This window comes from Vespula vulgaris, chromosome 1 (assembly GCF_905475345.1).
Source record: "Vespula vulgaris chromosome 1, iyVesVulg1.1, whole genome shotgun sequence".
NCBI lineage: Eukaryota > Metazoa > Arthropoda > Insecta > Hymenoptera > Vespidae > Vespula > Vespula vulgaris.
In genome coordinates, this window is record NC_066586.1 from 18,864,989 (window position 1) to 18,878,448 (window position 13,460).

The 13,460-nt window shown below is 34.7% G+C and overlaps 1 protein-coding gene across 18 annotated transcripts in view; it reads left to right on the forward strand.

The window, feature by feature from the left end:
* LOC127070439 (disks large 1 tumor suppressor protein) overlaps positions 1–13,460 on the forward strand; it is a 461,967-nt gene that overhangs the window by 248,736 nt on the left and 199,771 nt on the right. For 14 of the 18 annotated variants that reach the window (XM_051008545.1, XM_051008424.1, XM_051008415.1 and 11 more), the window contains 2 exons: positions 3,090–3,191; positions 8,580–8,756. In XM_051008545.1, coding sequence (XP_050864502.1) covers positions 3,090–3,191; positions 8,580–8,756 — 279 coding nt within the window. Of the gene's footprint in view, positions 1–3,089; positions 3,192–6,589; positions 6,963–8,579; positions 8,757–8,947; positions 9,302–13,460 lie in introns of those variants that run through there. The other 4 variants (XM_051008561.1, XM_051008569.1, XM_051008554.1 and 1 more) reach the window with 3 other exon arrangements.

Below are 13,460 nucleotides of genomic sequence, written 5' to 3' on the forward strand. Positions count from 1 at the left end.
ATTATTATTATTATTATTATTATTATTATTCTTTTTTTTATTGCTTCTAGATACTCGATAATACTCGATAACACGAAATCTCGGAGAGTGCGTTACCGACAACGATACGATCGATTGTACTCTTCGACGTTCGTAGTTCGAGAGTTATTGTATTTAAACGTATACCGTTCGTACACTCGTCGAGAGCGAGTTATTAATGGCGTAGAGTGATCCGATATTCGTATCTGTTCATCAGTTATATATTTTATGCAACATTATATATGCAATTCCAGATTCGCTTGCATATTGTTATTATGATTTATATTAATCACCCAGCTGAAATGCATCATTATTTGCTGACTTTCGTTTCGGACGTTCGAAAAGTTTGGCCTCCTTCGATGTCTCGCTTCTAATAATAATCGCGAAGATAATAAAGGAGAAGCAGCTAGCGAAATTCAATTTCTGATAATGATAATGACCTTTTCGATGAATAAATCTTCGTTCTTAGAAGAGACGAAAAGAAAAAAGAATAAAAAAGAAAAAAAAATAAAGAAAATGACAAATTCATACGATATTGGATCCTTGGATGTAGAGATATTTTATCTAAGGAACAATTTTCATTATGGCGGAGTAGTAACATTGCTTTTTTTATCAGCTCACCGAATATATTATTCTTTCATTACCTCCCATGGGAGAGAGGGTTGGGTAATATACGACGATAAAGATAATTTTCTCTCTCTCTCTCTCTCTCTCTTTCTCTCTGTCTCTCTCTTTCTCTACATTAAACGAAAGAGGTCTCGACACCTTTCGCGAGCAAACTCTCAAGGTATCTCATTTAATTGTCATCAGGGCCTTCCCTAATTCGATGTAGAATGCAAAATTTCGTGACTCGAACGAGCATTACCTCTTGCAAGAGCAATTAGTAAAGTTAACTCGAGACTTCTGGGAATCGAAGCTCGCTTCGTAAGTTTGCCTTTTCGATGACGCACGTGTTACGGTGTTAATTCATCGAACGAGATTCATTTACTCTACTATATTAATTGCATGGATACCAAACTCTCGTATAGATTTTGCAATAATCTATTTTTCCTATCTCCTTCGATCATTCGTGTTAGAATACTCGATATTCTCTCTCTCTCTCTCTCTCTCTCTCTCTCTCTCTCTTTTTCTCTTTTGACTGGACACAAACACAAAAATGATGAACGTATTTTCCATTTTCTATTCGCGAAAAATATTTTCCTTTTTTAGATTCGTCAAGTGAATTGCTAGTCAAAAAAATAGTAAACCCATGTAATCGAATGTTCTGAACGAGGACAAAGCGTGTTTTCGCTGTCGGATTACGAGGACGAGAGCTTGTACTAATAAATACGAGTCACAGGATCCAAAGTCAATTACTCGCATGGTGACTCGAGTTGCACGCGTTCGCTCACAGTCCGCGTGTTAAGCGAGCGAAACAGAATTATTCATGGTGAACTTTCGATGCACAGGTGCGTTCAACGTTCAAACTGGCCAAGCTTGTCGGCCCGTGCCTCCTTTCTTCTTCACATTTGCATTAAAAACGCATAGCGAATGGTGACGGCAAGCCCGAAATCATGTCTGGAAAGCGTTTCCTTCTCTTCCTACTAGAAAGAAAAAGAAAGAAAAAAAAGAAAGAAGGAAGAAAAAGAAAAAGACAGAAAGAGAGAGAGAGAGAGAGAGAGAGTTCTCCTGCTATTTTGTTATTTCCTCGTAAAACTTTTCTTAACTCAACGTCGCTATAGTTAATAGTAGTTAGCCACCAAACGAAAAAGGAAAGTTCTTAATCTAATAAAAATTTTTTCCTTCTTACTTAGAGGAAGTCGTTTGCTTACATTTCACCACTTTGATTTTCTCTCTCTCTCTCTCTCTCTCTTTCTCTCTCTGTCTTTGTTTTATTTATTCATTTATTTCTTTACGTATATATTTATTTATTTATTTTCTTTTTCGATTCCGATCGTTAATAAAAGAGCCACGAAGAATCCTTTTCCTTATATACTCGATAAATCCGTCTTCCGTTTCATATGATATATGGAAACGTGTAGAGAGACGAAATTGTATGGTAGGAGAAAAGCCATAAAGCTACGTCATCGTGTGTTTGGAATACCAGACTCGAGGAACTCTTCTCCTTCGAATAAAGAACGGCGGAATACTATGCGATCTATTCGAAAAACTTCAGAAAAAGAGAGAGAGAGAGAGAGAGAGGGAGAGAGAGAGAGGATTTTACGCGAGAGTCTCGATAAATAAGAAATAACTTTTCGAACAGGGTTGATGGCCGTAGAGGGGTCGTACAGAGGGGTAGGGTAGATAGGAAACGATAGAAGATGGCTAAAGTTCCAAGTAAATCGGACAAGTCGGCAAAGATATATATTTTCAAAACGAAGCGACAATTCCGTATTGTTTGTTAACGATTTCCGTCGAATTGCCGCTAAAAGGAAGAATTTCGATTCTAAATAGTTGGCAATATTCCAATTTTGGATCCCATGTTAAACGTTTTCTCCATCGTCCATCCAGACCGGCGGTTCCTCTTGAATAATTCTAGAACTACGTTGATAATGCCTACGTGTAAAGGTGTACCCCGCTATACCCTTTTGTTAAAGAGACGAAGGGTGGTGATTAATAATTTTCACGTAGTATACCTAGGAATAAATTATTTATATCGTCGGAGTATGCTTCCGGTCGTCCAATGGCCAAACTCGTTTTCGTTGGCATAGGCTGACCGTAACTACTGGCACCTGGCGTCTATCCATCTACCAACCACTGTCTGACCACAGTCGGTCACTCTGTACTGGCAACCCATACGTACGGCTATACTACTAGGGCAAAAACCTTTCGCATTTTCTCTATCTCGTTTCTCTTATCCTTCTCTTTTCTTTTTTTTTTCATCGGTTTTTTCTTTTTGATATATTTTTTTGTCTTTTATTTTTGCTTCTTTTTTTTTTATATGTAACGTCAAGGGAAACATATTTCAACGCATCGATTTAAACCTAAAAAATGACTCGTCGAGATATTTCCTCGGCGATCGAGTATATTCCCTGTGTAATTGCGATTTTTTTTCTTTTTTTTGTTTTTGAGAGAGAATTTGATCGTTTCAGGACGGTCCAGCCTCGGCCTTCCCGTTGACCCAGACTCTGTTGAACATTTACGGCCGCAGGTCGAGCAGACCTGACGTTCCAGGTCCCATTGATGAGAATCAGGTTCGTAAACGATGGTCGTGTACGACAGACTTCTTAAAATCGACTCACACGAGCACACTTCTCTAACAAATTACCCCAAAGTGCTTTTCTTCTTTCCACATTCTTCTAAGGTTTCTTTTTTCGAAAATCCTTTCGATAGTCTCTCTCTCTCTCTATCTATCTATCTCTGTCCATATCTCTCTCTAGCTCTCTATCTATATGAATATATCTATACCTATACCTCACCGCATTCTGTCTTTTCATCGCAGCATGCATCCAAAATGCAAGATTAGGATTTAAAATTTTATTTTCCTTTATCATTTTTTGTTTGTTTGTATGCGTGTGTATGTATGTTTTTTGGTTATCTTTTTTTTTTCTTTTTATTATCTAAGCAAAACTGCTTGCATCGGCTTCTTTTTTTTATCAATTCTCCACGTTGATAATTCTCGTGGATACAAGAACTCGATCGATGATACGATTCCTAACATACCGACCATCGGTATATTACCTTCCGATGGTTTCTTCTTACCCGAGTGATTCGAATCATCAAGTTCGATAAACTCTGAGAGTATTAATCCGTAATCCGCATAAATATATAACGTTTATACGTGCTTTCGCTCGTCGGGGGTGGAGAAATGGGAAGAAAAAAAAAAAAAAAATAGAAAAAAAAGGAATCAAATCGAAGAGAAGATCCGCCGTTAACGAGTATCATGAATATTCCAAAGGCTTCATCGAAGAGAAGAGAAGAGAAGATCGATCCGATCTGGAGTCATCTCATTAAATCGAAACTTAATTAAACGACCTAGCCCGTACGAGGTAATCTTTTTAAAAGATATCATTTCGAATTTAAAATTCTAGAAAGTTATTAAAAAAGGCTTCGACGTTTTAATTGGAAAAATAATTATTAAGAGATTATGAAATTTTTACTTAGAAGGAAAGAGAAAGAGAGAGAGAGAGAAAAAGAAAAAAGAAGGAATAAATAAAAAAGAAAGAAGAAAAGAAATAAAAGAAAAAAGAGAGTAATAGTCGAAAAATATTTCTTCGAGGTGACGGAAAGGGAAAGAGAAAAAAAGAAAAGGAAAGAGAAGGTAAAAAGAGGTATAAAAAAAAAAGAAAAGAAAAGAAAAAGTGAATGTCGAAGGTAGAAGGATAGAGAAAGATAGATTTCGATTTAGTAGCAGGATCGGCAGAAGGGTTCATTAAGGTTGCGTGATTTAGTAAGAGGAGCCCGTTTAAAAGGAGGGTATTAGGTGTCGGAATTAGACGGCGATGGCAGCGACGGCAATGCCGCCTTGGTAGGAGCATCGAGAGACACCACCGACACAAACGTCAACGTCGACGTTGACGTCGACGTCGAGGATTTTCTCCGACGACAGTAGTAGTACCGACGACGCCGTCTATCCCTTCGAAAGAGAAACTCGTACGCTCTTTACCTCTTTCTTCATTTCTATATTTCTCACGCGTCGAAAGAACAAACGTCGTCGTCGAATATTATCCCCGTTTTGTTTCTTTTTCTTTTTCTCTTTATTTTTTTTTTACCTTTTCCTTTTCTTTTTCTTTTCTTGTTCTTTTTCTTTTTCTTTTTCTTTTTCCTCTCTCTCTCTCTCTCTCTCTCTCTCTCTCTCTCTCTCTTTCTCTCTTTCTCTCCCCTTCCACGTCTCGCGAAATCCTCGTCCTAATTTTCACGCTACTAATAACAAAAAGATATGATTTTCTCTCTTTTTTTCTTTTTCTTTTATTTTATTTTATTATTTTTTTTTTTTTTTGGACTCCTACGAATCATTTAACAAGACAGTGATTTTTTTTCGTCTCGCTACGTATATGTATGTTCTCACTTGCGATCTTGATCCTTTCTCCTTTTATTTCTTTTCCTTTCCCTTTCTTTCCCTCGTGCGTAAACATTTTTTACGATTCACGATGTGACGTGGATTGATATTGGATGTTTGTATAATGGAAGGAATTTGTGTTTTCGATTGGAGATCCATTAAACGTCCTACGTTCGCAAGATTTTATTCGTCGTTTCTCGTTGATCGTGAACAAACAAAGGGGACCATCTCGCGTCGCGAACATTTTCTTTTCTTTTTTTTTTTACAAGAAAGAGTGAAGTAAATCTTTCTGAAATATCATCGACGGATAGGAAAAACGAAACGACTATATAGTTCTATATAGTTCACTATGTTCCTTCAAGTTCGGATGACCACCGTGTAAACAAAGAAGCATACACGACGTTGTTTGATATTCTTAGAAGAAACGTGTGTGTAAATCGAACTCTGAGTCAGTTTGAAATTTCCCGCGAGTCAACTTGGCGCTTGATGCTTTGCGTCCACGTAAAATGCAAACCAACAAACATATTTGACGGTGACAGTAACGGATATAACCGAGCTGTTTCTACATTTTATCTTCTCCCATTTTCTTGTTCTTCTTCTTTTTTTTTGTTCGTCTTTATCTTTTTTTTCTCTCTCTCTTTTTAATTTCTTTTTCGCGTTGTTCTTCTTTTCTTTCTTTCTTTCTTTCTTTTTCTTTTCTCTCTTTTCTTTTTTGTGCTTTTTTCTTCTTTCCGAAGAATAGTAAAAATAAGTCTAGAGGACGTACGTGAAGGAGAACGACGAGATAATAATTGTCAGCTGTTTCTCGACAGTCTCTTTAACCCACATTCGAAGGAAAGAGAAGGAAAAGTGGGAATAGAAAAAGACGTTCGTCATTGCCTTTGTTCGGCTCTCTGCCACTTTTCCGCGTGCCAAAGACGGACGGAGCCGGGTTCTCGCTTGAAAGATGAAAGAATATCTACGAGTTGATTTTTTTTTGTGCTTTTCCCTTTTTTTTCTATTTTTTATTATTTTATTATTATTATTATTATTATTATTATTATTATTATTATTATGGTTATTATTATTTCCTTACTCAGTCAGGATAAAAATCGTCGTAGTTAAAGAAAATGGATATCGTTCAATACTCGCAGCACGTTTGCGGAATAGGAGAACCGAAGCGAAAGTGTGTTTAGATTCGTGACGTATCTTCGCAATTCCTTCGATATTGCCTTTCATAAAGGCCACTTTGTAGCATCGCTTTCCTTCGTGACTTATTTCATCAAAGAATTTTTCTCATTAAAAACGATCTCTTTAAATAAAAATATTCTATCTTCCTTCCTTGTTTTTCTTCCATCTTTTTTTTCTTCTTCGTCCTTTTTTCTCTTTATTATTTATTATCATTACTATTATTATTTATTCATATCCTTCTTATCGTCATTATCGTTAATATTACTGTTATTAGTTATTCTTACTCTTATTATTATTGTTACTTCGTTCGATTCTCCTTTCCACGATCAATCGAGAGAATGAGAGAGAAAGAAAGAAATATAGAGAGAGATAAGAAAAAAATAAGCGAATTTTTTTCTTTTTTTGAATACAAGGGACTCGAAGTCTAGAAAATATTCGTTTTAAAATCATAGTTCCGATATTCCTTACACGATTTTCAACTATTCCACAAATTTTCAACAATATGTAGATATATAAAAGTGTTGTATAGACATGTAAAGTGTTTCCTTGATAAGACAAAGTTTTAGCAACGTTCTTTTCAATCATGATCGACTGGGTTTCAATCGTACATCACTCGAGACGTCGATTTAGCGATTATATGTACGTGGTTCCCGCAAGGGTAAAAAAACAACGAAGAGCTAAACAACGTAGATACTCTTTGAAAAATTCCATCGAACATCGTGCGTACGTCGCTCATAATGATGATCTCGATGAATATCACTGTGATGATTTCTGTGGTTGCTGTTCCTGGAATCACGTAAGTTCACAACGTGAACTACAAATTTTTCCCTTTTTTATATTCTCTCTCTCTCTCTCTCTCTCTCTCTCTCTCTCTCTTTCTCTCTTAATAATCGAAAGTTACGTCCTTGTCTTTTTCTTTTTTCTATCCTTTTTTTTTTCTTTTTTTCTTTTTTTTTTATCGATTTTTTTGCACTCGTTGCCCGCTCTCGGAAAATGAAAGTAGTGAAAAGAAAGGAGAACAAAAGTTTAACGACGATATGTATGGAGGAGGGTGGGAAGGGATAGGGGTTGATGTAGGAGAGGCCCATCTTCGTATACAACACGTTTTGTTCTATTCTCTAGGGAATATATTCTTCGTTTTTTATTTCAACGTTTCCTACTCTTTCTCCAATCGTGATCCGAAACCTGTCATAAGCACGATAATGAAACGAAATCCGGGATTTCTCTAGATTAGCACGCTTTTTTTTTAAAGTTCTAAGCTTCTGCATAGACAGACATCGATATCGAGATTACTTCTTAGTCAACGACGATCCCAGGAAGAACAACAACGTAGTATTTATTTAAATTTTTCGTCGTAAATAGTAACAATGATATTTTTGAACGTTCCATTAAGAATTAATCATAGTGTTAATCGTTCTGTTAAGGTACGATACTCGTTATACGATATTTCTCGGGTCTCATTTCAATTTATAATATATTCTTTGTAAATAATCGTAGAAAATATATTTTACATTCAGTGATCGATTATTAATTATTACAGTAAAAATTAACATACGTAAGTGGTACTTAAATATTATATTATAAATTTGTAGTTTGATCGTTACCGTGAAATCGTTTCGATCGTGTTTACATAGTCGTTACGCTTTTCGCAACGAACGATTTGGTTGGTATTTATTTATATACGACGATCGGTCATCGGTCGACCGAAATACGATAAATATATACACACGTACGTACATACCTACGTATATATACACATTGAACGATCAACTCACGCGAACGCGTGGTATTTAGATTTCTCGTCTAATATAATCGTATTACTTTACTATCGTTCCTTCTTAGATACGTTCCAATAAGTTTTAATCCCTCTTAAAGCGTATCCAATATATGTGTATGTATATATATATATATATATATATATATATATATATATATATATATGAGTATTATGTCCTTTTTTGTAAAAATTTTTTTTTACTCACGTTACGACGCAAGGTCATTGAAAATGTTATTTCGCTCGTGCTCAAGTAATAATTCTTTAACGCGATCACAGTGTCGCAGAGTGTTAAACCGATAGCACAACGATCGATCGAACACCATGTCACGAACGTATTGTAACGTCGATGAGTCTATATTTTCTCTTTTATTAAAATGTTTACACGCCCTATCAGATTATTTTGCGCCTTTTGATAAAAAAAAAAGAAAAAAAGAAGAAAAAGAAAGAAAAAGAAAATGTTATCCGGCTTTGTCAACGCGTTGTTTGGTCCCTGAAAGAAAAATCCGTCGAAGAAAATAAACTGTTAACCCTCTAATCGCTTGACAACATTTAATCAAACATATAAAACATGAACGTTCACCATCGTAGATATTTGCATATGTCGTCTAACAATTCTTTTTTTTTTTTTTTACGTAGAAAACACGTTACAACGCGGGAGGTGTGGAGGAACAATTGCCACCACCACCGTCACCACCGCAGGTGAAGGAGGGAAGCCAGTTGGATGGAGTTCCTAGACCAAATTCGGTCGAACGTATTCTTCATCCTGATGCTACTACTCAACACATACTTACGACTCATGAAACATTGAACAAGGTAGGATCATCATCTGTATATATGAGGCTCGTATTTTCCACGAAATTACATTTTTTTTCATCAATTTATAATACACAATAAACGCATACACACACCCACACACATATATATATACGAGTCGTAAATTCGCTGAGGTAATAAGGGTAAGGGTAAAGGTAAGGGGTAAGGGTGGGAAATATATCAACGCGCATGCGCCGTAAACTAGAATGTTTTCGCCATCTACGAGGATTCTACGAAAATCATATAGAAACTTATTCTACTTTCCAACATCCGATATCTCTTGGAACATTCTCATGACTATAAGATGGATCAGTAGTAATCTTCCTTACCAACAGTCGATAAAACAACGCCGCGAAACAAAGTTGAAGTTTTCGAGATTTTCACCGAGACCGCAGTGGCATCGTCACCACGATAAAGAAGATTTCTACTATTTCTATACCATATTGCCGTCCCCAACACACGTGGACAAAATAGTTCAGCCGCGACTTTGCAGCTCGGCGAACACGAACTGCATACCGTGCACCGTGAAAGATTTTCGCGTTCAAGTGCGTACTTGCGTTTCTTTGGTTTATTATTATTGTTTCCCATTTTCTTTCTTTCTTTCTTTCTATTTTTCTTTTCTTTTCTTTTTTTTTCATTCTTCTTTTCCTTTTATTTTTTCTTTCTTTTTAAATTTCCACTCCACCTTATATCACAGTTTTATAATATCTGTGCTGTGCTACGTTCATAGAAATACTATTCGCTAAATATTTTACTTTATATGTAGTCCAACAGTTGAAACAAAGTTCGCACTTTTTCATATTCGAATCGGTGTTAGCAACGTAAAGTATCGATTCGTTTGCAACGCAGTTCCTACTTTCTATCGTCTTTGTTTCGACACTCTTTAAAAGTTATTCTTCTATAACAAATCGTGGAAAATTATTCGTTAAAAAAAAAAATAAATAAATAAATAAAAACAAAAAGAATAACATATGTATATATAATTTTTTTTTTTCATTTTTTAAATATTCGTGACAAAATCGTCGTGGATTTAAACGAACAACTTTTACAATAGCTTTTCATAAATATAGACATTCAACGAGGAACCGATCGAAATCGTGTCCTCGAGTGTTTTTAGTCTCCATTCATAAATTCGCACGGAACGTTAACCAACTCGCGTGTAGCTCTTTCCAATTCGTAAAGTCGATTGATTTATTTCAAACTTTCCGACGTGGTATAACATCGAGCGATAAATTTTCTTGGTAAACATCGCTTCAAATATTGAAACCAGTAGTTATTAGTAATAGTAGTAGTAGTAGTAGTAGTAGTAGTAATAACAGTAGTAGTAGTAGTAAAACTGGTAATAGTAGTAGTAGTTTGTATCACGACAATTCGTACTACGATATGTGAATTACGTAAAAGGGAAATACATAGATCGTTTCAAGGTCAAGTCGGATTAAAATAATTCTTTCCGTGAACATTTGAAAGACAGTAAGAGAAAGAGAAAGAGAAAGAGAAAGAGAGAGAGAGATTATAAGCGCGCGTTACATATATAAACAATAATATAATAAATACAATGAGATTTTTGGTTAACTCGACTTTACGAAGATTTAGAAGAACGTTCTTCGGCTTTGATTTAATTATAATTATTAAATATAATAAAATATATACGACGAAGTATACGATCGACAAAGAGAGTCTTTGTCCGACATTTAAAACGTCGATTCGCTGCGTGGGGTAGGAAGGGTCAGTGGTAGTAGAAGACGACCGAGACAGAAAATCGAAATACGTTTCGCTTTTATAGGCCTCGTAAAGGGCAATCGTTAAACGTGACCGAGACGCATTCGACAATGGCTTGTCCGTTCTTATCTTTGACATATTTACGAGTACCTCGTAATTCATGAAAGTTGAAAAGTTGTAATACATCGTGATACAACAATTCACCTATCTGTGAATCAATGCGTAAAAATAATTATATCTCGATCATTTTATTATTATTATTATTATTATTATTATTAAAACGAAGGCGTATTGTATAATAACAATATACTAATAATATATGTATATAGATAGTAATATATATTAATGATATATGTAATAATAATAATGATAATATAACGATAAAAAGATGATAATAATAATTATTAATAATAATAATCATTATTAAAAATAATAATCTTGTTGCTGTTATTGTTATTATTATTTCTTTATATTTTATATTTTATATTTTCATCGTGATCTACGCTACGGGAAAAATTCTAATCCCGTTCGATCAAAGAGCACGCACGAAACGAACGTGAGAATTTGCTCGTGGCCGATCGTGAAAATTAATGCAAATTTTCATTCCTCTTCGGTAAGCATCGGCTTAAAAGAGTTACGCGCCACTGATCCGAACGGATTCGTAACGCGCGTTGCATCATGTGATATCGCATGCTCGCTGAGTACGTATCGAATGATGAAGAATCGCACGGTTAGCGGTTAGACGGATGGCCCCTTTTGTGGATGAAGCGAGACTTTTGGTGAATTCGTTTCAAATGTATTACTTATATACATATTTATCTATATGTCCTTATAATATAATATACATGTCTATATCCATCATGTTTTTAATACATTTTAATTTATACAGATAAAAAAAAATATATATATATATATATATGAATATATGAATATATAAATATGTATATATGTGAATATATATATGTATATGTGTATATATATATATGTGTATGTATGTATATGTATATATGTAAATTGAAAGAGAGTCACACGATGCATTTATTCGATAAATTTCTATACGAGGCAATAATATTATATATTTTGTCGCGTTAATATAAAATAAAAATTCTTCAAAGTATATCATCTTAGATATCGTTTTATTCGTCTTCGTACATCTCTTCTTCTTCTACATTCTCTTCTACTTCATCTTGTAGTAATAGATTCAAAGTTTCGTAAACGGAGAGAGTAAATCGATCAAGACCAAATCAAGTTTCTTAGTCGGAGTAGGAGGACCGTGTCGTGATATTAATGTGTCCTAGTACCTCGATTATTTATGGAGAGTGATAAATTATGAATGGCAGGTTACTAGCTAAAGCCTCGGATGTTAGGAGGAAGTTTGACGATAAAGACGTTTTCTATAACGTACAAACTTTCATTCATTATCACATGATCAAAGAAAAAAAAATATATATATATATATCAACGTTATCGCGTATTATTTATCGCGACGAAGAATAAACGTTTTTCTTTAAGCACAAAAAAAAGAAAAAGAAAAAGAAACAAATTTTATATTTTTTTATTAGTTTCTACAAAATATATAACTCGTATATCCTCGCGATATAGTAATACGTTCAATTTATATTTGTCGGGTTATCAAGGAACAAAAAAAAAAGAAAAGAAAAGAAAAAAAAAAGAATGAAAAAAGACATAAAATACGTAATACGTGTCGTTTAATGTTTTCATGTATTAAAGATGGAAAGAAAATCTCGGAGAAACGAGAGATATATCATCGTAAAACAAACTTGAAAAGTAATAAAATATCAAGAGACTTTATAAGATATATTGTTGATTCCGCGTCTATTTTTCTTCTAGCTCGCACGTTTTTATCTACGTATATAGGAACGTATGCATGTATGTAGGTGTGTGTGTGTGTGTGTGTACGTAGGTACGTACGTTTTAACGTCGTCCTGAAGGCAAACTCCCTCTGAGTTCGACCCAGACGCAACCCAGGCTCGACCTAGATACCATTTTCGGCGTTTCTTCTCCTCTCTCTCTCTCTCTCTCTCTCTCTCTCTCTCTCTCTCTCTCTCTCTCTCTCTCTTTCTCTCTCTTTCTCTGTCTTTGTACAAAGCATCCTGATAGATCGTTTGCCAATAACGATCGTAGATTTCTTCCGCGAGCCTTATTTTTCCTGATTCGATGGAACGACCGAGTTACTCGATAGATAGAACGATGTAAACAGGTTTCTTTATCTCTCGATAAAAAATGAAACATTTTCTAAACCTATCGTCTTCTTGATTCGATTGCTATTCAATATTTCATATGACTATCTTAAGATAATCGTCTCTTATCGGGCAGGAAAGGATATTTTAACATCGTAATATTCGTGAAAGATATATTGAATGAAAAACAAAGTAAAAAAAGAAAGAAAGAAAAAGAACACACAAGTGCGTTAGTATTATCTTATTATCGAACGTTTTTACTTGCTTCTTTCGAGGCACGTCATCGTATGATAATTGTAAATATTTACTTTCCCGTGATAACATTTTTTCTTTGTTTTCTTTTCTTTTCTTTTCTTTTTTTTTTTTTTTTTACCTCAATTCTATATGAAAATGTTACTCTTGTTAATGAGAAGCATTTATCGGGTATTCGAAATTTCGATCGATTCGAAATACAGTACGAACGCAATTCCGTTTAATATCGAATGAACTTCCTTTGTTCGAAATGAGACGATAGTGTATTAGGCTCGAATTTGCATGTAACATGTTGCACGAAAAGTTGTTCGCCCCGAGAAAAAGAAATATTGACGTTTGAGATAAAACGAAACGAGTGCTCATTTCTCTACCGTTGTGTTTGTTATACCACATGCCACATGTAACAAATTCACACATACATATGTGTATATATATATATATGTATTAAATGCACGTGTGTGTGTGCGTGCGTGTGTGCATTTAAACGTAATACGTTTCAAGCAGTCTGTTTATCGTCGTTAAAAATTCGCGT